The sequence below is a fragment of the Lynx rufus genome, unplaced genomic scaffold (genome assembly GCF_022079265.1).
Source record: "Lynx rufus isolate CCGP_SWC_20201006 ecotype Redwood Valley unplaced genomic scaffold, mLynRuf1.p SCAF_11, whole genome shotgun sequence".
NCBI classification, from domain to species: Eukaryota; Metazoa; Chordata; class Mammalia; order Carnivora; family Felidae; genus Lynx; species Lynx rufus.
Window position 1 is genome coordinate 67,288,759 of NW_025814825.1, and position 27,903 is coordinate 67,316,661.

The 27,903-nt window shown below is 56.2% G+C and overlaps 1 protein-coding gene across 1 annotated transcript in view; it reads right to left on the reverse strand.

Annotated features, from left to right (window-relative positions):
* The window catches only part of TCERG1L (transcription elongation regulator 1 like), a 197,750-nt gene that overhangs the window by 37,490 nt on the left and 132,357 nt on the right, over nt 1–27,903 (reverse strand). Inside the window, exons 7-8 of the mRNA XM_047072758.1 lie at nt 16,912–17,066; nt 4,428–4,497 (exon numbers count right to left, since the gene is read on the reverse strand). Coding sequence (XP_046928714.1) covers nt 4,428–4,497; nt 16,912–17,066 — 225 coding nt within the window. The remainder of the gene's footprint in view (nt 1–4,427; nt 4,498–16,911; nt 17,067–27,903) is intronic.

Genomic DNA, 27,903 nt, shown 5'->3' on the forward strand with positions numbered 1-27,903 from the left:
GTGTCTGCAACACCTCCACACTTTATATTAGGCTTGTCTTTTGGATGCTAATGTTTTTTTCGTACTAGATGGATTGTCCCAGCCCTAGATTGCCCCCATGTGGGGTGTAGAACTCCAGGAAGACAGATCATAACCTCACGGCTCTGTGCGGGGCACCTCGGGATCATGTGTGGACACGGAGGATGGGGGTACCTCCTCAGGTGACCCCAAAGATCCTTCAAGACCCAGCCTTGTCCAGAGGCCCTGCTTGGGGCGTGCCTTGGCCACGTTGGTTTGCCAAGAGAAAATATGCGGGACGTACTTGGGGCAAACAGAAAAAGGACCGGGCACTTCCTGCCGATTCAATGTTCTCTTAGGTCTCCAGCCCACGCTGCTCACGACCCCAAGAAAGCGCCCTATTGATGTCACTTTTTTATGGGATGAGGCCAACTTTACCCCTTCTACCCAAAGCCATCAACTGGGCATCCCCAAACTTACAAACTACAAAAGTTACAAACTTAGAAATAAGCAATACTCCAAGCCAAGAGATTTCTTTTGGTCACCCACAGGATAAAAAATCTGCGCCACAGCTGTGGGGCCAGTGGTAACTGAAGGAGCAAGGCCACCCTTTCGTGCTCCAGGAAGCCGTTAGTGAGGAGGAACCCCCAGCCCACCAACTGGTAAAATCAGGCACCGCTAAAAGCCACACATATCGTTGACAATTTCTTCTCTAATGCGTCTTGTGGATCATTTCATTCTGATGTTTAAACTATATGACTCACATTCGTTGGATCCTTGAGATAGTACCGTTCAATTACCTGACATAAATCCTAAGTTCTTAAAATAGACCGCACATGTGAAAAGCATGTCTGAACTTAGAGAAGACCACTCAACCAGAAACCGGCAAAACCCGTAGACACTGCCCAAAACGGCAAAACAGGGAGACACAATCACTTTCCCACTTCCCAGTCCCGGGGAAGATGCAGGGTCACATGTCATGGGCGCATCCCGTTAAGTAGTAAATAACAAGGCACTTGAAACTGCTCACCAGGTCATGTAAAATATTTTAGTAATTTGAAAGCTTGTCACTGGGACGTATTTCTCTTCCCAGGGAGTTTTGGGAAAAGTATCATCTAGACCTGAATTATTGGAACAATTGAGCTAATTCCATCTGTGGAAGAGTGTGCAAGATGCATACGAGTCGTGTCGGGGTTTGGAAGAAACGCAGGAGCAGAAAGCAACGTCCAATGTTTCCTGAACACGGCGGCTGCTGAGTCACACGCCGTAGGAGGATCTGACACGCTTCTTGATGACGAAAAATTTCATCAGTTATACAATAAAGGTAGGTCAGGAGGGACTGATTTCAGCAGGTCCTCTGAAGGCTTGTTCTCTTAATGTCTATGCCAGAATCCGCCCGTTAAAAATACACAAACGCAGTCAGGGGCTCGAGAAAAGCCCGGACTCACTGACGATAACCTTCCCAAAGACAGACAGACACGGCGCACGGAGATGCCGGTGGTCTGGCAGCCCGGGGCGATTAGCTCTGGGCAAGCGACACGCGGATCAGGGCGATTAGCTCTGGGCAAGCGACACGCGGATCAGGGCGATTAGCTCTGGGCAAGCGACACGCGGATCAGGCTGCGGGGGGAGTCTGGAGAAACCGCACAGGAGGGAGCCTTCCAAACGGAGCACGTGGTGTGTGTAAATGGCTCAGAGATGAATGACCAGGACGGGTGGAATATTCTAGAAGCCCAGTCCAGCTGCATTCACTACAGAGGGAGCACTTCCTGCCAGAGCTCAGCGGGAGAAAAGCGTGGCCAGGACAGGGAGCCCCAGCCGGGGAAGGAGTCTGCAGGAGGAAACCGGGCAGCAACGCCCACGGCTTCTGGGCCTGTTCCAAAGCTGGCGCTCGTTTGCGGGAATCGTTCAGATGAGTAAGACCGAAACTAATGTTCTGACGTTGCTGGAATGCCAGCTGATCAGAATTCAAGGCCAGTCCCATGGGAACATGAGTGAAATGGGGCCACGTGTAGGCAGATGTCCCAGCTACTCTGGACCCCATCCAGCGTCTCCTCCGACCCAACTCCAACATCATCAAATGGTGGCTCCATGTGCATATTTCTGGTGCCTCGGGAAGCTCGTTTTGTTTTTCAGATCGTGGATACATGTATGCAAAGACCAACAGAGACCGGCTTGGCCGATCCCCATGGTCTAAACATAAAAACAAAGACACGACACTCTACTCCCTTTCCTGGAGCCGTTGGCCCCGTGAAAGGCACACGGCCACAGGGAGCCTCTGGCCGCGCCGACCGGCAGCCCTGGTCCCCTTCGTCCCAGGGAGGAGCCATCCCTGCACCCAGACAGCCCCCTGTCTTGGGGAGGACAGTGCTCACCATCCCCTGCAGTGCTTCTAGAAAGTTCTGTGCCGTCTGCTTGTGATCAGTTGAAATTACAACGTACCTGGGCCCCGGTCAGCAAAACGATTTTTTAAGGGGCGCATAATAGGGAGAGACCCAAAGGCATCGACATGAAAGGAATGGGGACCACACAGGGCTAACTCTGCAGGTCTGGGTCTCCAACCTCACTGGTCCGTCCTCAGTCCCAGAGAAGAGTCCCATCCCGACTGGGGGTCAGGTGTCAGGCGCCCGGTGCCCAGCGCTCGCTCTCCCTCCCTCCCTCCCCCTCCTCCCCTCCCTCTCTCCCACCTTCCTTTGCCAGGAAGCCACCCCTAAGGGCTGAACAGGCTGGGATGGGCACAGGCTGAGACAAGATGGCGTTTTCCTTCATCACCGTAAACAGGTGTCACTGCGGGAGTCTTACTTCTAAAGCACTTTTTTTTTTTTGGTAGAAATAACATTGAGAGTGTACTTTTAAGACTGTACAACATAAGGCTCAAGAAGAATCAGGTGGAAGAAGGGCGCCTGGCTGACTCTGTCAGTGGAACACGTGACTTTTGATCTCAGGCCCCACGTCAGGTGCAGAGATCACTTACAAAAGAAAATCTTTAAAATGTTAAAAAAAAAAAAAAGAAGAATTGGGTGGCATGAAAATGGTGACAGATAATGGTTTTCACCAAAACACATAGATCAGTGATGTGAGGTCTATCTTCCTCAGATATATAGACGATGATCTTTCTTTGCCACTATAGTGATCACACTTTCCGTTGTGATGCTATTAAAAAGCCACCAATTTTCACAGGTTGGCTTTGGCGTCTTAGCCAGCACCTTCCCCTGGTCTCCCTCGCCCTCACAGCCCCGATGGCAGGCTGGAGCCCGCCCACCCGGCCATCTGCCTCCCTTGTCCACACAACGAAGCTCTTCTTTGCACTGTTTCTGTGTCCAGAGACTCGTCTGAAACGCTTTCCTTTCAGAATGACTTCGAACGTGAGGCTCTTTTCTGCGTGAGCAGGGTGGGGGCTGGGCTCTGTCTGCAGCACCTGCCTCCTCCGTGCTCGGGTTCTAAGGCACATTGTGTAAGGAGAACGTACCCACGGTGCTCACCCTCCGGGGGCACACTGATCCCTGCCGCCGGCCGAGGCCACCCCGTGAGAGGCGGGACAAGGGGGCGGCTGGCGCGTGGCCGGGAGCACCCACTGGGCCACGATGAGGGCCGGGCTCTGGCAGGACGTGGGCACCCCCTGAGCTCAGGAAGCGGCCCGTGACTCACGCTTCACGGGTGGCCTTTTATATCCCCCTCCTTCTCTGCCAGAGGCGGGTGCCGGACAACACGGCCACGCCTTCTGCCCGCTTCCTAGGGGCTGAGACACACGGACCCGGGCTTCACCCCTGACGTGGGGGTCAGAAGGAAAGGAGCCACGGAACCGGCCCAGCAGGAGGGGCTGCAGGGGTAGCAGTCAGAGGAGGGTCCCGCACCTGCGTGTGCTGCCCGCACCACAGCCACAGGGTGACGAGCACAGAGAGCTGTGTATTCGCTAGTGTGACCAGAGTCACACGCCCCCCCCCCCCCAATCCTCTGTCACCTTATGCTGTCATCGGGAGCTTCTGCAATCTCGCGCAGGTGGGAAATCTGAGGTCAGGGTGGAATTATTTTGCCCAAGTCACAAAGCAAGAGGCGCCCAACTCCAGCCCCAGACCTGCCTGACCCGCAAAACGGTGTCCTCTCCTCCCCCCACACCTGGCACCTTCCATCCACACCCTCAGGGCTCCGGGTGCCAGGCCAGGGCTGAGCACGTGGGCACCAGGGAGGGCCAGTGCGTGCCCGAGGCTGGCCGGTGTCCAAGGTGCCTGGAGCCCTCCCGGGCACCTGCCCGCCGAGGCACAGGGCACCTGGAGCAGACACGGAGGAGGAACCCGGGACCTCCTGTTGCCTGTCCACTGGTTACACCTCTTCACTGCTCACACGGCAGGGCCAGAAAGATCCCTTTTCTTTCCACACCCCCCAATTACCCACTAAGGAGAGACACAGGAGCAAAAGGCATGGTCACCTACCGGTTCCTCTTGGTTCTCATGTTTCGGTCTTCCCTGCCATCCTCAGACCTCGACCCATCGCTGTGGTCGGCTGGAAGAAAACCAAGTTAACAAGATTGCCGGTCAGCGCCCATCACCCTGGCAAAGCCCGGGCAGCCCCCACTTCCAAGCGGAGTCAGCTGGAGGGTCAGGAAACATATTTCCCACAAAGACTGATATCAAATCCTGGAACCAAGCTTCCCTTGGTACTCGCTCTATGTTCCAGCAGAAGAGAGATCTGATTCTCTTTCGTACGGAGAAGACGTCTCTAGCTGCCGCCCGTGTGTAGAGGCTGCTAGATCGTCCAGAGAAGCCAGAGGCTGGAGACTGGGAGGTGGGCATCACCCAACCCCCACCCCCCTGCCCCGCCGGGACCTTGGGACTCAGGCCCTGGATAAGCCCTTCTGTGTCACGTGCCCCTGCAGGTTCTCACAAGTGACCCGAGAGACCTGGTCCCCCCTCTGTCCACTGCAGTGAATCACCCCACTTTTTTTTTAATATTTTATTTATTTTTTTTTTAAATTTTTTTCAATGTTTTTATTTATTTTTGGGACAGAGAGAGACAGAGCATGAACAGGGGAGGTGCAGAGAGAGAGGGAGACACAGAATCTGAAACAGGCTCCAGGCTCTGAGCCATCAGCCCCGAGCCCGACGCGGGGCTCGAACTCACGGACCGCGAGATCGTGACCTGGCTGAAGTCGGACGCTTAACCGACTGCGCCACCCAGGCGCCCCAATATTTTATTTATTTTTGATAGAGAGAGACAGAGCACAAGTGGGGGAGGGGCAGAGAGAGAAGGAGACGCAGAATCTGAAGCAGGCTCCAGGCTTAACTGACTGAGCCAGCCAGGTGCCCCTCTTTATTTTTGAGATAGAGAGAGAGAGACAGAGCGTGAGCAGGGGAGGGGCAGAGGGAGAAGGAGACACAGAATCCGAAGCAGGCTCCAGGCTCCGAGCTGTCAGCCTAGAGCCCGACGCGGGGCACGAACTCACAAACTGCGAGATCGTGACCTGAGCCGAAGTCAGACGCTTAACCGACTGAGCCACCCAGGCGCTCCGTGAATCACCCCACTTCTGCACACGGCATGTACCTCACTACTGGCCATGCAGCTTCTTCAAAAACCCAAATTGATTCTGAAGACAGGCCCCCTATTTCCATCCTGAGGAGGCTGGCCTTGTAAATATTTGATGAGCTTTTGGAATGAAAAAGTAAAAAGGTGCTTCAGCATTTCCTATTTGTCTCCAAAAGGGAAAGAGGAAAAATGAGTATCAGGATGCTTCCAGAGCATTATTATTTCAGTCCTGACAGATGAATGATTTCCAAACGCTCCCTGGCGTCACAACTGATTTCTGCCCTGCTTCTCATTCTGTGTCCATCATGCACAGGAGACCACTTTCTCGTGCCCGCGTCCCGTGTGGGCAGAGGTGCAGGGGGCTGGGCTCCGTGGAGCATCCCCGGTCTCCGCGTCCCCCAGCCCACCTGGCTGCCTGAACTCCGCCCTTCCTGGGGAGGCTCTGCCATGAGAACGGGGCCACGAAGGATGCGCTGTTTGGAATCCCAGCGAAGCCTCCGCCCCCCCCCCCCACCTTTTCATAGGCTTCTTTCTATGTTCAGTGTGGGGCTGCCTGCAGGAGGAGAGAGTCAGGTTCTGGAAGCTCCCGGCTGCCCCAGCCCAGCCGTCGTCCTGGTTGGGGTTCCTCCCACGCACAGCCACCCACGCCAAGCTGCATGCACTACGCTACGCCATCACGGGACCAGTGGGCGCTTGCCAAGAACCTTCTGGAAGCACCTTCTGGAAGAGGCTCGCCCAGGAAGGAGACGTTACAGACACGGACATTGTCCAAATGAAGATGGGGAGCGGGGCTCCCTGTGGGACGGTGGGGAGGGGTGGTCCGGGACCTCAGCCCCGGCAGCCTCAGCGGCACCTGGGGAGCCCTCGCGCAGGGAGCCTCCCGCGCTGGTGACGCTTGGGGCTGGACGTGCTGCAGGTTGCTTAGCACATGCCTGTCGCAGGGGGGACAGGTCCCAGGTGCGACAGCCAGAAATGTCTCTAGAAACTGCCAAACACCCCCTAGGGAACAGAAGCCCCCTCCTGGTTGAGAACCAGGTCTAGAGACGAGAGCGTTTGTGACACCAGCTGATATGTGAGGGACTCACCGTCTTCACGCTCCACACTCTCTTCCCACATGGCCCGTCCAGGGCGCCAACAGTCAGCCCTTCTAGGCCGCTGCCCCAGAGGCACACGCACCTCCCTGCCCCTACCCTGTCCTCCCCACCCGGCCTCTCTGCTTCAGTGGCCCACGGGCACCCCAGCCCTGCACACTCAACCTGTCCACCCCTGTACCCACTCTGCCCCGTCCCTGCCTCCATGCCTGCCAGACCCCTGCACCTGAGACGCCAGGACTGGATCCCGGCCCCTCTGCCCCGGGGGGACAGGGGTCCCCCAGGGGCTCCGCCTCAGTGACCCCAGAGCAGCCGCGAGCCTGCCCGTCTGCATCTCAGGGTGTCTGAAGGTGCACCTCCTTCCCAGAGCGCCTGGGGGGAGGGGACGCTGCAGCCAGGTTTCGCAGAAAGAGAGGGACTGTGTTTTGCCATCTGCCGGCCTTTTAGGCAGAGAGGACGGGGGTGACGGGGAGCAGGCAAGGTGTGGCCAGAATAAGAAACCAAGTGGAGCAGAGGCAGACCACGCCCCTCGCTCCACTCCAGTACATACTTGAGGGAGGGCAAAGGGTAGACGTGAAAAATCAGAAGTTTTTTCAGGAAGAATGAGGTCATACAATTATAAAGCTATTGATTATTTTTTAAAGATCTTTTGTTGGTTTGTTGCGGATAGTCTCGTCGTGAGGAAAGTAACCAAGACACGGAATCCAGAAGCCGTAAAGGAAAATATTCGTAACTGCGACTGCCTTTAACAGTACAAGACCAGAAGGAAGATCACGGCAGAGCGGGGGGCGCTGGGGTCGGCAGCTCTTCCGGATGCCCACTGAGCTCTGGATTCGGACGAGACCGCGGAGCCGCCCGGATGAGCCGCCAGCCTTCAATAACCAGAGATAATAACGGAGCAGAAACTCCAGAGGCCACACGCAAGGATCACACATTTAAGAAAATCGTTTGGAAAACTCACAAATGGATGCCTCCAGTCCTCCACAAGCAGGAACCAGAAACCCCTGAGGATAAGAGAATCCGTTTTCCAGGATTTCCGTGTAATAAACCCAGAAAGTCCAGTTCTCAACAAAAAATTACAACCCATACAAAGAAATAGGAAAGCGTGGCCCATTCACGAGAAACAAGAATTGGACAGAAACCATTCCCGAGGAAAATGACCTGCGAACAGATGAGAGAGGTAAATGTGGGAGCTAAAACCATAAAACTCTTAGGGGAAAACACAGGGAGACATCCTGACAGCAGATTTGGTAATGTTTATTATCCATGACACCAAACCACAGGCGATAAAAGGAAGAAAACCCGAGAAATGGGACTTCATAAAATTAAAAACTTTTGTACATCAAAGGACACTATGACCACACAATGGGAACAAATGTTTGCAAATCACATATCTGCCAAGGGATTAGCACCCGGACCACGGGTAAACTCCTACCGCTCCACAACACCACCACAAACTAAGACAAGAACATCCCAATTATAAAAAGGACAAATGACGTGAAGGCACGCTTCTCTAAAGAAACCATACACGTGGCCAAGAAGCACGGGACACCCTTAACCATTAGGGAAACGCCAGTCAAAACCAGAATGATGCACCACTTTACATGCTCTATGGTGGTGATCACAACAGCAGTGATAATAATACTAACGATAAAAACGAGATCAGCGGGTTCTGGCGGGGATAGAGAAGGATGGGAAGACCCCCGTGTTGGGAACGTAAAACAGCGTCACTGCTGTGACAGAAGAAGTCTTGGCCGCTCCTCAAGAGGCCAAATGTAGAACTGCCCCTTGAGCCAGAAATTCAACTCCTCGGAATAGACACAGAAGAACTGAAAACAGGGACGCAGACAGATATCTGTGCGCCGATGTTCATACTAACACAATTCATGGTAGCCAAACGGAGGCAACGGCCAAGCGCCCATCAACCGACGGACGGACAGGAAATGGGTCCATCCACACGATGGGATATCATTCGGCTGGAAACAGGAACGAACGTCCGACAGAGGCTACAGCCTATGCGGATAAGCCGAGAAGACACTAAGCTCAGTGAAGCCAGTCGGACACTAAGGGGGCAGGACCGCCTGGTGCCACTCGCAGGAGGCCTATGAGCCGGCGAGTCCATAGCCGTGGGGGGCGGGGAAGGGAGGCTCCCGGGGCTGCGGGAAGAAAGTCACGGGGACTTGCTGATAATGGTTACGGAGTTTCTGTCTGGGGTGAAGACAGAGCTTTGGAGGATGTGGTCATGGTTGTACAACAATATTAAGGAAGTTAATGCCACCAGATCGCACACTTAAAAATGGTTACAAAGACAGACGCCAAGTTACGTATACTTTAGTACAATCAGAAGAAATTCGGGACCGATTTTTTATGGAAAAAAATCAAAAGATGAGGAAAAAAATACTGTAATCGTGCTGTAGCCCAAATGCTGATATCTACAACACTCCATATATTTCAATAAAAGAGACAAAGACTTAAGCATGTCACGGAATACAAAACAAAACAAATGGCCAATAAACCTGTGAAAAGGTTCAATTTCACTCAAAACTTAAAAAACGCCAGTCGAAACAAAGAATGGTTTTAAAATTCAAATGTGGATGATCTCTGGTGCTTGCAGAAGTGTGCAGAATCTATTAGTGGGTCTGGGAGCTGGGCTATTGTGGAGGAAAATTTAAAAGGCATGTACCTTTTGACCTGGCAGTTCGAATAATACGAATCTGTACAATACAAACACTTGTAAAGATGCTCCTAAGATAAATACATGTGCACAAAGACATTCTTATCAGCACGTCCAGCTGAGGGAGAGGGAGCGGGAGAGAGGAGGGAACCTTGCACGGAGGACCTGAGCACTCTGCGGGAGAAGCCTGGGTCAGGGCTGGCCAGATGTCCGAGTCCCGCCTACGGGACTGCCCCACGGGCACGCCCAGAACACAAGGCTCAGCAGGCCTGTCCTTCTGCTCGATGGGGGCCAAGCTTTGACGGGACAGCTGCACCCCTGACCTGAGTTCTCTGCCAATCGCCCTGCGACAGCTCTGTCTGCATTCCCTAAAATCCATGAAATTTGCAACAGATGACTCATTCATTTAAAATCGTTGTCCCAGGGGCGCCTGGGTGGCTCAGTCGGTTAAGCATCCGACTTCAGCTCAGGTCATGATCATGTGGTTTCTGAGTTCGAGCCCTGCGTCGGGCTCTGCGCTGACAGCTCAGTGCTTCCGATTCTGTGTCTCCTTCTCTCTGCCCCTTCCTCGCTCGTACTCTGTCTCTCTCTCTCTCTCAAAAATAAATAAAACATTAAAAATAATAATAATAATAAAAAAAAACACATAAAAGTTGCTGTCCTGTGCTCTTTAGGACTGCTGTTTGTGAGCCAATGGGAAGAACGGGCACCCCCGTTCCCTCCGAGACCCAGAGGAGAAGCAGCCCCCAAGACCGTGGCTGCCCGGGGCTAACGGAGGGGCAAGGTGGGTGCACTTTCCTGCTTGGCCACGAGCCCCGAAACCTGTCCCCCAGGCTGGGTCAGGGCAGCTGGCAGAGGTGGGTGGGGGTGTCAGCACCGGGGGACACGAGGGAATCCCGGGGCAGATCCAGGGCCCTGCACCGTGGCTCCATCACCTCCACCAGCTGGGGGCCTCCTGACACCAAAATTGGTCTCTGCGTTTCTTGTTTGTCTGCAGGTGGTGTTCAGTTTACGGCCGGCCTGGCCGCTGGTCTGGGACTCACTTTGCTCCTTCCCCACTGCCCCTGGGCCCCCTGCTCACTGCTGGGGTCGGGTGTCAGCCCCGTCCCCAAGTACACAAATGACTGGTCTGCAAAGGAACTAATGTCCTCCTCCTTCCCCTTCCTTCCCTTCCTCCTTCATTCCTGGGTCCGCAGTCAGGGGGTGACAGCTTGAAGCATTAGGTTCTGGGGAAAACCACTTTGAAAAATGCTCTTCCCGCCTCTCGGGGTTAACAGCTGCACAGACGGGACCCAGCCCCTGCATCAGCACTAACTCGGCAGTGTTGCTGACCCCGGTTGAGCCTCTGCCCTGCCGTCCTGGCCACCCAGCTGCAGGAAACAGGGAGGTGACTGTTACGGAGCTTCATGAAGACCCCTGCTGTGATGCCCGTCCCGGCTGCCTGGCACATTCTGCTAGGAGTTCAGGCCCCCTGACCCTGCTTTCTGGAGGCATGACCTGTCCCCACTCACCCGTCCCATCTAGGGTCTGGGTCATTCAACCCGCAAAGAGGAGCCACGGGAGGGGCCCCCACGTGTTGTCGGGTGTGGGACACATGTCACACGTGAAGGGCAGCGTCCCTCCCAAATAGCCGGGACGGCTGAACTCTGCTTGGGGCGGGGGCTCCGCAACCTGATCCCTGGGGACAGGTGATGCCCACACTGGAGTGTGGAGGACGAGTCGCTGAGCCCGGCCACCTGGTCCCCCTGTGGCTCGGAGATGCTGTCCCTGGGCAAACAAAGCCGGGGAAGTCACAGCTGTGTTGACTCACGGGGATGGTTCTATGTCCTACTTGGCGAAATGAACGTCATTAGCATTGTACATCTGTCTTGAATATAAATGACTAAAATGTTTACAAAGTAATTGAAGCCAAGTGACGTCCGTGCCCCCTCTGCTGCAGGTTGGGGACAAAGCGGCACTAGAGAACAAAGCCGCCTGCACCTGACTGTGGGTGTGTCGGGCACAGGGGGAGGTGCGTTCCCCTCACAGGCTCGCAGCTCACGAGAAGCCTGGTGGAGTCGGACCCACCAGGGTGCAAATCCGGGCCCCCCGCCTGACAGAAGCGTGACCTTGGGCCACCTCTTTTTCATCCCCTCTTCTGTAAAATGGGTACAAAGCCAGCGGGTTGCAGAATGATGACCCCAAAGATGGCCGTGCCCGGTCCCTGGAGCCTGTGACGGTATCAGCTTAGGCTGCAAAGGGAGATTTGCAAAGCACCCTTCCTTGAGATGGGAGAGCATCCCGGGTCGTCCGGGTGGGTCCAGTCTCATCAGAAGGAGCCTGCCAAGCGGAGGAGGAAGGCAGAAGAGTGTCCAGAAGGATCTGAGGTGCTGTGCTGCTGCCTCTGTGGTAGAGCAAGGGGCCCGGAGCCCCCGGAACCAGGCGGCCAGCAACACGTCTGCCGACACCCTGGGACTTAAGCACCGTGACAAACTGGCGTTGTGGCCAGCTGCTAAGCGTGTGACGGTGTGTCCCAGCAGCGACGGGTAGTTCACACAGACGGCCCCCGCCCGGTGAGGCTGGGGTGGGCTGGGCCCGCCGGGCGACGCGCCCCTGTTTTCCGTGCGCACGTCCCTGCCCTCCCCCACCCGTGCCACCCGCAGCCCAGGTGCGAGGCCCGGACGGACGGGAGCCCTCCACCCGGCACGAGAAAGGGGGGCTCTGGGGCCGCAGGGGAACGCGGCCCAAGAGCCGAGCGTCTGATGGGGCCGTGGACGCCGAAGCCCGCGGACGAGCGCGAGCGTCCTCTGAACCGAGGCCCCGGCCAAGGCCCCTGCGCGGCTGGTGGGGTCGCAGGTGCAGGCTGAGGCTGGCGCCTCTCCGTTCACTCCGGTTCCGCAGGTGTCTACTCTCAACGAGCCGTGGACTTCGAGAGCCGAACCCAATCGGGACACGCTGCCAGACGGTCAGGAGACGGTCCCGGGCCCTGTCTGACTCTCTGAGCGACGCTACCAGAATGAAGGGGCTCTGCTGCTCGTCTGCTGACTGACGAGCGGCTCGGCACTTTTGGCGGTGCTGTGTCCTGGACCCCGAAGCCGTCTGGCACCATCAGCCCCTGCCTGTTTGCCTCACGTCCCCGGCAGGCACGCGCGATTCTAGAACCATCGCAGCTAGATGTGGCAGCTCTTTTATGAAACTCGTGTATTTCATTTGCCTCTTGAAAGATAATTGGTATCCACTGGAAGGCTTAATTGTTCCATTCCAGACCAGAAACAGGTATTCATATATTCAAATCCATAATGACTCACGGTCGAACAAAATGTGAAAAACAAAATCCTCCACCAAGAACAATCTCCCCTGGAGCTGATTCTTATAATAATTAGGGTCAGATCACTGATGAGTCATGATGGGTGAACAGCCAGGGAAAAATGTCACTTGCCGAAGGCTGGAGGTCATCAACTCTGCCCACTAATCGCTAATTAATCCTCCAGAAACACCCTCTGTCCTAATTGTTTTGCGGCAAACACAACAATTTGGGCGGGTGGGTCTTAGGAAATTAGAAATTATGCACGTAAATGTCAATCCTACCCTGCGACAGGAAGTTGCACTGAGGTCATTTGCATATCTTGAAGATTCAGGTCAAAAAAATACTGGTTTAAGAACATCTCTTCCTCTCTTTACAAGAGGAAGCAAGGTGAAAACTCGTTTTGTAACTACACGTAATCTTAGTAATCACATATCTATCTAGGTAGAGTAGTTTGGGTCATGGTAGCAGGTTAATGGATGACAAAATATCCTGATATAATAAATCTAAATTCATCAGATATTTCTGCTTGTGTTTGTCAGACTTAAGACTCAACTCTCTCCCTTTTTTAAGTCTAAAATGAGATTCTGTTGGGAGACTCAAGTGGAGCAGTGATCTATGACCCACGGAACTCAGATCCCTGCCGTTAAGTTAATTAAACAAGGAGGCCACCAGGCTGACGTGGCTCTGATTCCTTGGAGGTCTACTTGAGCAAACCGAAATCTAAGCCAGTAAATATCTCAGGTTGCAACACCAATCAAAACACTAAGGATGACCGGGGCGCCTGGGTGGCTCAGCCTGCGAAGTGCCCCACTTTGGCTCAGATCATGATCTCGCAGTTTGTGGGTTCGAGCCCTGAGTCGGGCTCTGTGCTGACAGCTCAGAGCCCGGAGCCTGCTTCGGACTCTGTGTCTCCCTCTCTCTACTCCTCCGCTGCTCATACTCTCTCTGTCAAAAATAAATAAACAGTGAAAAAAAGTGCTAAGGATGACCAATCACAGACAGGCACCTGTGTCTGAAGCTGCCGCCAATCAAACGGTTTCCCTTCTTCACTTCCCCACCTTGTCTGTCCCCCCTCACCGCCCCGCCTCCGCCGGCTCCCATCAGCTGCCCTGAGCTGCTTCTGCTTTGGTACTCCCCAGCTGGAACCGGCTTCTGCTCAAACGAGTTCTTCAAATGTTTAATATCCCTCAGCTAATCCTCAACCCCGTCCTCCACCTACAATCCCCACAAGCCTTGAAATGGCAGGTGCCTCAGCAGGGAGCTCCGTGCATGCCTCTGTTTCTCCTAGACCTGGCTTCATTAGACCCAAAGGACAGAAGCCACGGGGCAACCATGCGTTGACTGTTAATGAGCTCCTTCCTCATGCCTACCAATAGTTCGGGGGGTGGGAAAAAGAGAAAAGGGAGGGAAGGGAGGGAGACAGGGAGGGAGGGAGGGAGGGAGGAAAGGAAGAAGGAAGGGAGGGAGGGAGAAAGGGAGAGAGGGAGGGAGGAAGGGAGGAAGGGAGGGAGGGAGAGAGGGAGAGAGGGAGGGAGGGAGAGAGAGAGGGAGGAAGGAAGGAAGGGAGGGAGGAAGGGAGAGAGGGAGGGAGGGAGGGAGGAAGGGAGAGAGGGAGGGAGGGAGGAAGGAAGGAAGGGAGGGAGGGAGAGAGGGAGGGAGAGAGGGAGAGTGGGAGAGAGGGAGGGAGGGAAGAAGGAAGGAAGGAAGGGAAGGAGGGAGAGAGGGAGGGAGAGAGGGAGGGAGAGAGGGAGGGAGAGAGGGAGAGTGGGAGGGAGGGAGGGAGGGAGGAAGGAAGGAAGGGAGGGAGAGAAAAAGGAAGGAAGGAAGGGAGGGAGAGAGGGAGGGAGAGAGGGAGGGAGAGAGGGAGGGAGAGAGGGAGGGAGAGAGGGAGGGAGAGAGGGAGGGAGAGAGGGAGGAAGGGAGGGAAAAAGGAAGGAAGGGAGGGAGGAAAGAAAGAAGGAAGGAAGGGAAGAAGGGAGGGAGGAAGGGAGGGAGGGAGGAAGGAAGGGAGGGAGGGAGGGAGGAAGGAAGGGAGGGAGGGAGGAAGGAAGGAAGGGAGGCAGGGAGGGAGAGAGGGAGGGAGGGAGGGAGGAAGGGAGAGAGGGAGGGAGGAGGGAGGAGGGAGGAAGGAAGGAAGGGAAGGAGGGAAGGAAGGGAAGGAGGGAAGGAAGGGAAGGAGGGAAGGAAGGAAGGAGGGAGGGAAGGAAGGAAGGAGGGAGGGAAGGAAGGAAGGAGGGAGGGAGGGAGGGAGGGAAGGAAGGAAGGAAGGAAGGAGGGAAGGGAAGGAGGGAAGGAAGGGAAGGAGGGAAGGAAGGGAAGGAGGGAAGGAAGGAGGGAGGGAGGGAGGGAGGGAAGGAAGGGAGGGAGGAAGGGAGGGAGAGAGGGAGTGAGGGAGGGAGGAAGGAAGGAAGGAGGGAGGGAGGTGGGAGGAAGGAAGGAAGGAAGGGAAGGAGGGAAGGAAAGAGAGAGGGAAGGAAGGAAGGGAGGGAGAGAGGGAGAGAGGGAGGGAGAGAGGGAGGGAGAGAGGGAGGGAGAGAGGGAGAGAGAGAGGGAGGGAGGAAGGGAGGGAGGGAGGGAGGAAGGGAGGCAGGGAGGGAGAGAGGGAGGGAGGGAGGGAGGGAGGGAGGAAGGAAGGAAGGAAGGAGGAGGGAGGAAGGAAGGGAAGGAGGGAAGGAAGGGAAGGAGGGAAGGAAGGAGGGAGGGAATGAAGGAGGAAGGGAAGGAAGGAAGGAAGGAAGGAAGGGAAGAAGGAAGGAAGGAAGGAGAGGAGGAAGGAAGGGAAGGAGGGAAGGAAGGGAAGGAAGGAGGGAAGGAAGGAAGGAGGGAGGGAAGGAAGGAAGGAAGGAGGGAAGGAAGGAAGGAAGGAAGGAAGGAAGGAAGGAAGGAAGGAAGGGAAGGAGGGAGGAAGGGAGGAAAGGAGAAATAGCACCCAATTACCTAGAAGTACGTAAGCTAAGGACACTGCCTGCATTATCCATGTTTTACCAGTCGAATAAAATCCCAGCTATCGCAACTGCACCCCGTGTTTCTAATGGGACTGGGGAGTCCTGTGAGGCCCCAAGGTGTGCAGTGTTTTGTGGTCCGTGAGTCAGGGGATGGTTTTCTATGAGGATTTGTTTTCAGACCTTCTGTCAACAAAATATTCCCTGTAAAAACGGACACCACTCAGTCAAAGGAGGAAACAAAATCACAAACCCAATTCGTAGTGTCCCTGAATGCAGCCAAGTTTTTACAGATTCAGTTCACGATGCACCTAAAGCACTTGTCTTTTCCCAGTGTGGGTTGCCCCAGGCTCTCTGGAGAAGGGAGGGCCGTCTTATGTGAAACAAGCATATCACACTGTCACCTCTCAATCCTGAGGACCACCACCAGCTCCGGAAGGGCAACACTTTCCAGGCTCTCAGCGCTGTTAAAAGTGCTAAGAAAGCTTTTATAATACCGCTTTCTAAAGTTGTAGTTAACGCCTCTGCCTCTACCTTTGACTAAGAACTGTGGGCAGGTGCTGGCTTGTGTTGGCCCTATATGATGGAATAAAAACCATCGATAAGCCCAATAAAGCACCCCATAAAGATAAAGACCCTTTTTCCAGGGGTCAAGATCCAGTTTCCTGGCCTCTCAGCCAAGCGCGTGCATCTCAGGTCGGCAGAGTGCTGCCGATTTCAAGGTTCTCCAGCGTAGCCAATGCTATTTTAACCCACGTGCTCAGGGAATGGGGCTTTCCCAACACCGCAGCTAATAAAAAAATATATGGCATCTAATCAGAAAGTATCCTTGCTGAAAATGCTGAACGTTCTTCTCAGACTCTGGGGAAATGAGATTTACACGGGTGTCTTCAGACACCATCACCTCCCTGCCAAGTAGCCCGTCCCCTACAGCAGGAACGCAGGAACGTCCCCCACATGCCCGCCTCTCCCTGGAATTCAAGCACCCCTCAAATACACGATGGATGGATTTTGTTCAAGGCTCTAAAACGAAGGTAGAAGGAAATTTGCTCTGGTTTGTGAGCGTCTGGTCTCTCAAGTGGAGCTCACGAAACGTTTGGAATAAAAATTCAATGTTGGCTGACGACGGTGCTAGAAGCTTCCAGAGGCGGACAGAAGGCCTCTCTGAGTTCACAACTTTCCATAATGCGGCAAGGAAGCCCCAGCCAGCCCCCGGGAAGGACGTGCCCTCAGCAGAAAGTGCCATAAAAATTTAATTCCTAAATTCTAGAGTAGCCAAGACAATTCTTTAAAGATAAATTTCCCGCATAACCGGGAAAACCCCGCTTCCCATCACGACCATCAGGAACGCGCAGTTCAAACACTAGGAAAGAGGACGCAAACGGCCCCGCTGTTAGTCACCTGTCGGGGCCTCCAGCTTGCGCTTGTGGGGCGGGTCCTCGATGATCCTGTTGAGGTCCCCACGGTTCTTGAGGTCCATGGGCTTCTCCCACACGGACAGCTGCATCGTCGGGTTGAAGAAGAAAACCCGGTCGTCTCCCGTCCACACCACACACCTGTTTGAATGGAAAACTCACCTCAGTTACCCTCGGAGACATTTAGTTAAGAAATCATTGGCCTGCACCCTCACCCAATGATAAACCCTGTACAAATAATGATGACCGTGTCTGGCTTCTTAGGGGTCCTTCACAGAGATTCTCGTACGTCCCCATTTGATTCACAGGTCGGTGCTATCCTAACCATCCTTTGACGGACACCGAAGTGGAGCAAAGCAAGCAGCCTGACAAGGTCCTTGGAGGTCCAGGCTCCTCCTGGCGTGCCAACAGTCTCGGCTTTGACATAGCTCGGACCCTGCACTCTGCCCCAAGGACTGCATACTTTGCAGGGGGCTTCCCGGTAAACATTCTTAAGTACTGTACACGCGGGCGGATTCACGGGCCGTCGTGGCCCAAGGGAGTCCATACGCTCCGGCATCAGAGATATGAAAAGGGCTGCTTTGATTAGCAACTCTGGCCCTCGTTTCCTGGCTTGTTTCTAAAAGATCAAAGGGTGAAGCTTTGTGTTTTCATATGTAGGAATCTAACACCTCCAGAAGGAATAATATGCAATTTTAGGACCCCGTATCTGGGGAAGGTTATCAGGCAGGAGAAAGATTAAAAAGAAAAAGAAGGGAAGAAAACAAAAGAATTTATTTCACCTGTTCCGAAGGAGCGTGCGTGGGTCCGTAAGGACTTGGATCTGGGGTCCCAAAGAACGCAGCCGCTCAAGGCCACCAGCCCAGCTTCCGGCTCTGTCCCGAGACTCGTCCCGGGACGGGGCAGGGAAGCAGCGGTGTGCTAGCCTGGGCTCCCAGAGGCTTCCTCTCGGACAAGGCCTCTCCCCTCCCTGGGCCTCAGTTGCCCACAGTCATCTCTCAGCGCCCTGCAGCCCCAGGCATCTCGGACTCCCGGTGCCGGCGGCTGAGCAGGAGAGCCCACGTGTGCTGAAACCCTCTGGCTATTGACTGTCCCCTGAGGTGGGGGCCTCTGCCCAACGGGAACCGCCTGCCAGGCACAGCCTTCGTCTCCGATAACCAGCTCCTCCCCTGCCCAGCCAGCGGCACGGAGCCGTCTGCCATCAGGATAGAGCCAGCCGTCGCCAGCCGCTCCGCTCTGCACAGAGGAAACCTCTCCGGCCCTGAATGTACAGCCCAGCTCACCCAGGAAGACGTTTCCCACGGGCCGCACAGAGGGCTCGGGCGCTGAACCCGTGTTCTGGGAACTCTTAACAAATCAGTCTCCTTCCCGAAGGTGACACTGAGATGGTCTGCTGGATTTACTACCCCAGCCAGGCCAGGTTCAAGGGCATGGTCGGCAGAACGATGGCTCCTAAAACGTCCACATCTTAATCCTTCAAGCCTGCCAGCGGTGACCTAACATAGCAAGGGGGGGTGGTGCTTTGCCGATGTGATTCAGTTAATATCTTCGGATGAGGGAGGATCCTGGATTGTTTGGTAGAAGAGCGAGGCAGGAGGGTCCGAATCAGAGGGGGAGACTTCATGGAACCAGAGGTCAGCCGCACGGGGAACCTGAGAGACATAAAGACCTCCTGCGGCTCTCAGGTGGAGGAAGGGGCTCCAGAAGGCAAGACGCTCCAGAAGCTGGAAAAGGCAAGGAACAGACTGCCCCCTGGAGCCTCCAGAAGGAATGTGGCCCCACCCACACCTGCACTTCAGTCCCGTGAGACCCGGGTGGGACTTCTGACCTCCAGAATGGTGAGGTGATACATTTGTGGAGTTGAAGCACCTGGGTTTGTGGGAGACCGGTCAGCGGGGCTCGCCTGTGGCCCCTCTCCGTCCTGGGCACCAGCATCGGGACCCGCCTCCAGCCAGCAGTGACCCAGGCGCCAGGCACCGGGCCCACAGGCGCTGGCCACCACTGGCCCAGGCATCCCAGGAGGAAGAAGACAGCAGCCTGCCCTCTGGCTGACATCTTTAGCTCGAGACCTGTCCTTAACTAACCTTCAGGTGACCTTGAGAGCTTCCCTCACCCTGGCGGCCTCTGTTCCATCATCCGTGTAGGAGAGGGTTGGAACGGAAGTCTGCATTATTCTAACACTCCCCCGCTACGGGGATGTGAAAGCAAGACGTCGGGGCCCCTGCCTTTGTTAGAGGCGGGAGGGCTCCCGGGCCACAGGGGTGCTGCCCGCGCTGGAGCTGGAGGTCCAGGGGGAGGGCTGGCAACCAGGAACACAGTGTTCCCATCCCTCCCCTGCCCCAGGCAGCCTGGGCGGGCCTTGCCTAACCCCTGCAGGCCAGGAGGGGGGTGCATGGCTTTACAGCGCGCAACCCGGCGGCATAGAGCTTTTATGGAGCGTGAAGCCGAAGGTAATCACGCTGGCCGTAAGTGATGCACAGTTCAGCCACCATGTGAGCTCCCCAGACGGGCTTCTGGGCCAACAGGGACCATAAACCCTGTCAGGGCCGCGAGCCTCCTTCCTCCTTGGATGCAGCTCCGGGGACAGAAGGCTCCCCGCCCGTCAGGGGGCCTCGCTCCTCACCACACGCAGCCCTGGTCTGGGCACCCCCACGCCCTGGGCCTGTGACCTCCGGGGACTGGAGGGGGCTGGTTTTCCTGTCGTCACGGCAGCTTCACCTGGAAAAAGGCTGTGGGTCAAGCCACGTCGGAGGCCAGCTCCGTGCGGGAGGCGACGGCGGACCCCCGGCCTCTTCCTGCGCGCTGCCCTGTGTGCCTTCGGGCTCGGGGCGCACACGGCCCCACACGTGGTTCGGGAGCCTCCTCGGGCTGGGCTGTGGCTGGAAAGGGAGCTGCAGGCCGCAGTGTCGTGCATGCTGTTCGACAGCACGGGGCCTGAGTGGCATGTTCTAAAGCATCCCTGGCCCCTGCATTCGTCTGCTCACTTGACATAAAAGAGGGGCCACGTGGACCCACAGCGTCTCCCCGGAGCCCTGACCTCACCTGACAGAGAATAACCTCTGTCAGCTTGGCTGTGGCTGGCACACCTAACGGGTCCCTCGGCGCCCGGCAGCCATGCGTCCCGTCCCCACCGCCCCCACCAGCCCTGGGGGCCCCGCCCCCACGCTGACTGACCTGTTCCCTCCCCTAGAGCCATGGAGGGAGACGGCACTCAGCTGGGAGTCCAGGGGCCTGGAGACCTGCCCTCCGGGGCGGCTGTGCCTCTGCGTCTGTACCACCCGCGCCTGTGGCTTCGTGCCTCAGCGTCCTCATTTTTGAAAGAAGGTTGGCGGACTGGGATCTAGTCCCAGACGGTCGTGTAAGTCCCTCCAGGCTTCGATTCCAGTTTCTAGACTTCTCTCGCAATCTTCCAGGTTGGTGCCAGGACCCCAGTCACGGTCAAGCTGGTGTCCCTCCCCTCAGACCGACGTTCCGGGCAGGTGCGCCCACGCCTGGCTCCCTGAGCCCGGCGGCCTTGGGTCACGGCCGCACGTCCGAGGTAGCTCTGCTCAGCCAGTCGCAACCTCACCCGGGGCAGTCTGCAGCCCCCCACTTCAGCTGGGGTCAAGGGGCGGGTGCGGTCCGTGGTCCAGGGCCCCCAGGCTCGGCCTCAGCTGCCCTGCTGCTTTCCCTCTCCCCTCTGCCTGGAAATCACTCCTTGGCAACACAGACATCCAGATCCCTGCCTGCCGCTCCTTCTGGGACATCTGATCCGGACAAAGCCCAAAGGGGAGGAAGGACTGTGTTCCAGGAGATGTCCCAACAGGCGAAACAGCAGGTGGTGCCCGTGCCGGGGACACGGTTGCCCCCCTCTGCCCTAGAAAACCTGCACTGTGGGTTTTCAGAACGAAGACCTGATCCCACCAAACACAGCACTGTCATCGTTATGGTGGCTCAAGGACTCAGGCATGAGATGTTCACGGAGAAATGGTTAACTAGGGCCTGTGGATGTGACACGGTCCTGGGGCACATCAGTTTGTCCCACAAGTAGCTGGGCCATTTCACATGAGAACTACTGAGGAGCAGGTAGCCTCGGAAAGGCAGGTGCCCAGTGGCTTGGAGCAGAGAGGGGGCGGCCTTGGCTCCAGGCCAGCCCCCCGAGGTCCATCACGGGGACCAACCTCAGATCACCCCCAGGCTCTCTCACCTGGCTCTGGGAGGCTGTCCCACTCATGGAGCGGATGGCCTCCTAGGTTGTTGACTGTGAGTCACTGGTTTCCCAAAGGCCTGGGCAGCGTGCTGGGTCCTAAAAATGTTCTGGTGAACAGCAGGGAGGAGACTTGAGAACAAGAAGACGCTGAAGACAGATGAGGGAAGATACCCACCACTCCTGGCTTGGGCAAGCCCACAGCTGTCATGTGGTGCCATGGGGTTTAAGAGAGATGGGGTTTCAACTCTGGGCCCTAGGCTGCCACTTGCCCATATCGTGTTGTCCTGACATTAGGCTGAAGGGAGGCCCGTGGGTCCAGGCAGGGGTCCAGGCAGGGGTCCGAGCAGGTGTGTCTAGCAGGTGAGTTTGGACAGTAGGTTCAGACAGGTGGCTTATGGTCAGGTGGGTCTAGGCAGATGGGCTTGGGCGCATGAGTCTGGACAGGAGGCCTGGGCGGCTGGGTCCACGGAGGGGTCTGGACAGGAGGCCTGGGCCAGCAGGGGGCTCTGGGCAGCTGTGTTCAGAGAATTAGGGACTCCGCTGAAGCCTACCCCAGATAGGCTAAATGGTGTCAGAGGGACCCCTGGGTACCCAACCTCCCCTAGTGCAGACGGCAAGGTGGGGGCTGCCCGGGTTGGACTGCCCTCCAGCAGAGCCTGTGGGACCCTGAATTCCTCCCAGTGTGTCGGTTTCCAAAGAAAACCAAATAACACTCCAGCAGGGATCAGGGCAAGACGGGAAACCTGGTTCTCTCGAGAGCCGCTGCTGAGGGCTGACAGTCTGACGTCCGGGTTCCTCCCTCTGCTGCCTCTCCTTTCCCCAGTGAAGCCCGTGTGCAGAGACGCTAGAAAACATGTGCTCCAAAGAGCCGCACGATGGCAGGACCCCCGATGTTCTCCGTCAGGTGGACGCGGCTCGTTTTGTCCCGAGGGGCTTGCAACCAGGCTCCAGGCACCGCTGTTACCGCCAGGAAGAGACTTCACACCCGGGGACTTAATTGGTACCACCCTCCCCAGCTCCTGGGTCAGTCCCCTGTTCCGGGGACACGCTGACTCCGTAAGCTCCCGGTGCCGGGCCCAGAGACACCCAGCTGGCATCCGAATCCCGGGAAGGGCCAGCACCCTGACTGCCCCAAAGTGTAGAAGCAGTCACTGCCCCCTGACTTCCATCACCGAGCGTCCAGAACAGGGAAAGACGGGGGCTAATCAGACCCTTACTAGGAGATTATTACCAGGAAGAGAGCCGAGGGACAACAATGAACATGGCACCCACTTCCCATCCAGGCTGCAAAGAACCCAGTTCCTGTGCCGTAGGGACACGTGTGGAATTGAACCAAAGAGCTGGTGGCAGGGTAAACAAAGGTGAATCCCCAAGAGGAATCTGCCCATCCACTTGTTACGGTTGGTTTCAACTAGATGGAGCCAGCTGTAACATGCAAAATTAATTTTATGTACCATTTTATGCACATTTTAAGTAATATGTATACGTTCGCCTTCTTTAATCATGCTGCATGATTTTTGGATAGCTGCCATAGTCCCTCTTCTCCTTAACTGTCCCAGTATCCCAGAGGATGCAATTAGCACATCACCGCTATTTAAGTCTGGCACAGAACATCCACACTTAGCAGCCCTAACAGACGAAGATCCGGATCCCATCGAGTGGAATCTGGGCTTGCAGTTGCGGTGCGCTAAAGGGTTCCCACGGTCGCCTTTTGGACGGCGAACCCCCAGGGCTGCAAGCTCCAGGGGTGAGGGGTGTTTCTGCTTCTCTCTCCAAGCATGCCCGCCCTCCTCCCCACATACAGGCAAAGACTCGCTTCGGGTCCCTGCCTGTCCCAGGAGGACTGTCCTGAGGGGACAGAGCCTGATGTCCCTTGCAACTCACCCCCAGGGCCGAGGGCTCTGGACTGAAAGGCAGGGTGTGGGTGCCCTTCACTCTTCCCTCTCTGTCCTCACCGCCCCCATCACGTCCAGGAAGGGCCCTCTGGCTGGCGCACAGGCGGCTTGGATGGGGTGACAGGTTCAGGGAGGAGTAAAACCTTCCCTCTTGTGATAGTGTGATGTGGACCAAGACATGCACATTTGGTCTTGTTTCTGGCACAGCGTTCCTAAAACCCTAGGCGTTTCCTACGAGGTGAGAGCAGAGACAAAAGGCGAGATGGCCTTCTTGCTACTTGAATCACAAGCGCTTTGTGCTAATGAGGTGACTTTGGGGCAGCCCTCAAGGATGGGGGCAGGTGGCCAGGGAACTAACCATGTGACCAGAGGGTTGGAACTTTCAACCCCGCCCACCCCCTCCTCGAGGGAGTGGAGAGGGGCTGGGGGTTGAATCCATCACCGATGGCCAACGATTCAGTCAATCGTGCCTACATGACGAAGCCTCCACAAAAACCCAAAAGGGGGAGGGTCGGAGATCTTCCAGATACTGGTGAACACGTGGAGCCTGGAGGAGAGTGGCCCCCGGGAAAGGGCACGGACGCTCCTCACCCTCTCCCCACACCTCAACCCTGCACTTCTTCCACCCGGCTGCTCCCAAGTTGTATCCTTTTGTAATAAACCAATAATCCAGAAAGTAAAATGTTTCCTGACTTCCATGAGCTGCTCTAGCAAATTAATCGAGACAGAGGAGGGGGTCTTGGGACCTCTGATCCATAGCCAGAAGCACAGGGGACAGCCCGGACTTGGGATTGGGGTCTCAAGTTGAGGAGGGGCAGTCTCGGGGGACCGAGCCCTTGACCTGTGGGATCTGAGTGGCCTTCAGGTGGACAGTGTCCCATTGAGTTAACCTGCAGGCCTCACAGCTGGTGTCACCGAATGCTGGGCGTGGGACAGTCCACCACGGCAGGCGTCGTGCTCTGGGGTCTCGTGACCCCAGCAGACCCGGGCGCGTGCTTCTGTCTGTACCTCCTTGGCCTGCTCTCCACCCCACGGCGCTTACTCAGGGAACAGCACACAGGTAACCAGGTGGACAGCTGCTACTCCAGACGAGGGCCCGGCCACACCCCGCAGGACCGGTCATCGTGGGGAATTGCTGATGACGGCTCGTGTGCGCTCAGCTCCAGGACGTGGAGGCCGGGCTATCTCTCCTGCGGAGGCCAGTCAGACTGGTGAGACCCCAGCGTCGACACCAGACAGGTCGTCCCGCTGCTGGGAAGGGGTGCCGCCCAAGACGCCAAGGGCACACAGTTCACCCACCGCGACGCTCGGTGCCCTTCGTCCTGCCGTGTTCCTGAGGGAGGAACGAGGCTCCTGCCCCGCACCCTGTGCGGGAGGCTGAGCGTGTGCGTGAAAAGACAGGAGCAGCGGGGGATGGGGGGTGGGGAGGGCAGGAGTGGCCAGCTGCTCCCAGGCTCCGTCCTCTCTGCAGCCCCCACACAGGGCGTTTTCAACGACGAGGGTCCAGGGAACCGGTGCGTGCCGGCCTGTGCTCCCGACCACAGTCACTTCCACGTCTTTGCAGAACTCCTGAGAGCATCTGTCTGTCCTTCTTTGGTTACTGCACGACACCTCTCTTCCCATTTTCAGATAAGCAGCACAGAAGCGCCAGGAAGTCATCGGCAGAGCTGGGCTCCTGCTCCGGGGACCCGGCCTGCTGTCCGTCCGGCCTCTCGGAGAGGAGACGAGGAGCCCCAGGAGGCTGGCTCTCAGCTTCGGAACAAGGCCCAGGACCCCCAGACCGTCTTCACACAACAAAGGCCCCGGGAACCCCCATCCTGACCGTGGCCGAGGCTTCCCGACGAGTCTGCCTTCACGGAGATCCAAAGCGCCGCCTCCCTCACTGTTGCGGGCGCAGGACCTTTTCACGGCTGTGAGTGCTGGCCACTCGGTCCCCTGTCCGGCCAGAGATGCACAGAACCGGCAGCCTGCCCCGCGCAGGTGAGGGGCCACGGCAGCTCCTGACACGACACTCCACCCCCGCCTCGGCATCAAAGCGAGGCCGCCTGAAGACTAATAAAACTAAGCCAAGAGCAGAGCAGAAGCGGCACGTCTCGCGCTCCATTCCGGGAGCCGCTACCGGGAGGCCTCTTAAGTGCGGATCTAAATGGCAGCCTCCTCGTGCGTCTCCTCCGTCTGCCTTAACGAACCACTTTGACATTTCGCTGAACATTAGAATCCCCTCCCCAACAAGTAATGTCCCACCTGTCCCCTCTTTGACATAACGAAAGGTTCGATTGTGCTAAGGGGACAGCGTGACACTTGGCGTCTCTTCAGTGGGACGTACGCGAGGCAGCGATGGTGCCCGGCCTCCGGGCCCAGCTGCCGTGACCGCGCGGGACCCGTGCGCACGCCCTGCAACGTGACCAGCCCAGCGCCCTCGGGGCTGCGTTTTCCACTACTCTCCTCTTGCCAAACATCATCCATGCATGTTGTGCTTTGGGGGAACGTTCCTTTCTTTCTGGAAAAGCGCTACCAACTTCCTCCAAGAACTTGTCTTTTATATTAATTCGTTTAAAGCCAAAAGCGTCCACTACCCGGATTTAGAAAAATCTGGAGAACCTACTTTTAAAACATCACACTCGGTAAGTTAGGAGTTTTGAGTGAATAAAGAGACACCACCGATAGGTGCTAGAATATCCAATAAAGTCAGAATAAGAAGCGTGGCGTTAACATCAAGTCGGGAGGAGCAGGGAGCGCCCCCCGGGATGCCGCACCTCCAGTCACCTGTTCCAAGGGGGGCCACCGGAGCCGGACGCGCACAGTGGCTCCACCAAGCACGTCTGTCACTGCCTCCGGGGCCTGTCGCTACTGCCTGACCTCTCGCTCCAGGGCAGAAGGCCACAACCAGCCAGCGGCTTCCCCGTGGCCCCACCACGGCCACGAACACGCACCTCTCGCGAGACCACCTCCGTCCTCACGGTGACCGCACGGAAGCCCGGCCGCGGTGGCACCTGCTGTCGGTGCCGGCTTCCTGACCGTGAGCGTCCCCTCGTCTTTGAGCACACTGTGGTCTCGTCCCACGCCGCTGGGAGAGGACTTCCCGTTTTGCTATGACGGCACTGCAGATGGAAAACTTGTACTACGTCCACCCTGGCGTTTTGGAAAATGGTACTATTTCAAAACCAATGTTCGTTTTTTTTTTTAATTGTACAAAAATAGTGAATTACTTGTAAACCCACAGTCTTGTCAAGAATTTTAAAACGTTAATCGCCGGCTTTGGCATTTATTGTCATTTAAGTGAAAACCTCATGAATTTTACACTTTGTGTGATAGTTACTTTTGACTTTTTTCCGTGTCTTCAACAATTCCAAGGAATATGTTTTAATTATTTTCCAATAAACAGAGTAATTGCTATGTGGGTCGAAAGCCAAGTTATAAAAAAGGAAGAGGAGGATGGGAAGGAGAAACGGAGAAACAGAAATCTGGAAGAGACTAAAGACTGTTCTAGAATTAACACACCCGGGAGCAGGAGCAGATTGGGAAGGACAGCTCAGATGACGCTGCGTCTCTCCCTCTGGCTCCGACTCCCACTTCGAGGTGGATGGGGTGTCCCTTTTTATGAAAGTTCACACACTGTCTTCATTTTCTTCTTTCTCCTTAAAATACCACGCCCCCAATCATGCCAGCCTTAAAACCTCCCAAGGGCATTAAGCTAAATGAGCCTCTCAATGGCAGAGTTGGCCGAAGAAATTTTTCTGGGCTCTGAAACCACGCCCAGTGGTTAAGCGGGCACACACTCTTGTCCCCTGTGTCCACTCGGTGTCAGGGCACTGACTCGGCATTTCTGAAGGGCTTAGCATGATGCCAGTATTTTTAAGAAGGCTGTACATCTGGCCGTGTCTCCTGGCAGCGAGAAGAGCGGACAGAATCTTAGCCGGGTGAGGACAATTTAGGAGGCTGTTGGCTCGGCGCTTAACGCACACCGATGGGCCCCCTGCCCGGGAGGAAGCAGTGCCTTCTCCGCTCTCACTTCCAGACCAGCGTTCGCGCCGTCAGGGTCTCTGCTGACCCTGCTCCTTCCTCCCACGCGTTCGATTTCTCAGCTCCAACTGGCTAAAGATGTGACCGCAGTGAACAAGGCAACAGAGTAAGAATAGTTTGATTTCCACTTTACGTGTTTTGAGTAGATTCCAAAACTGTGGCTTCTTTATTGTGATTCCAGCTTCCCCCTCACCCCCAGCTCTGCAACGGTCAAGAGGATCCTTTCCGAGCCCATTTGGGCTGCACCACTTACCCTGGATCCTCGAGAATCTTCTAGAAATCCTACATTTTCTCTGGAGAATGTTGGTCCGAGATTAAGGCTCAGGTTCCATAGGTGATGTGTAATTCTCAGATCTGACCAGGGCTGGCAGGCTGACCCCTCACCCTTCCCTCCAGAGGAGGGTCTGCTCCCCAAGGCAGGAAGGGGGCCTTTTGACCCAGGGGACCGCCACGCAGAGGGTGTGCCTTCCGGAATGAGATTTCTCAAGACCTGAGCAGGGAGCCCTGGGCATTGGACTGTGACAGGGGACCCACTTACGAAAGCACAGAGCTTCTTGGGGGTCCTGCCCCGCTCCTGGGTCACCTGACAGCAGCTGCCGGACACGCCAACACCCCCCACTCACCTCCAAGGGACCCAGTCACACCCCCCCACCCTCCCTGACCTCTACCTCACATTAACCCCTCCTGGAATACTCCATCTGGGTGAGGGTGTCCTTAAAGCACCAGGGGCAGGTTCAGATGTCCAGACACACAAGTGGCCGGAGAGCACGACGGGTGATAGAGCCCGAATCCCTCACCCGCCGTGGGTCCCTCTGCCCCCTGACTGCCTGAGAAGCCAGCTGACCCTCGAGAAGGGCCGACTACCAGCAAA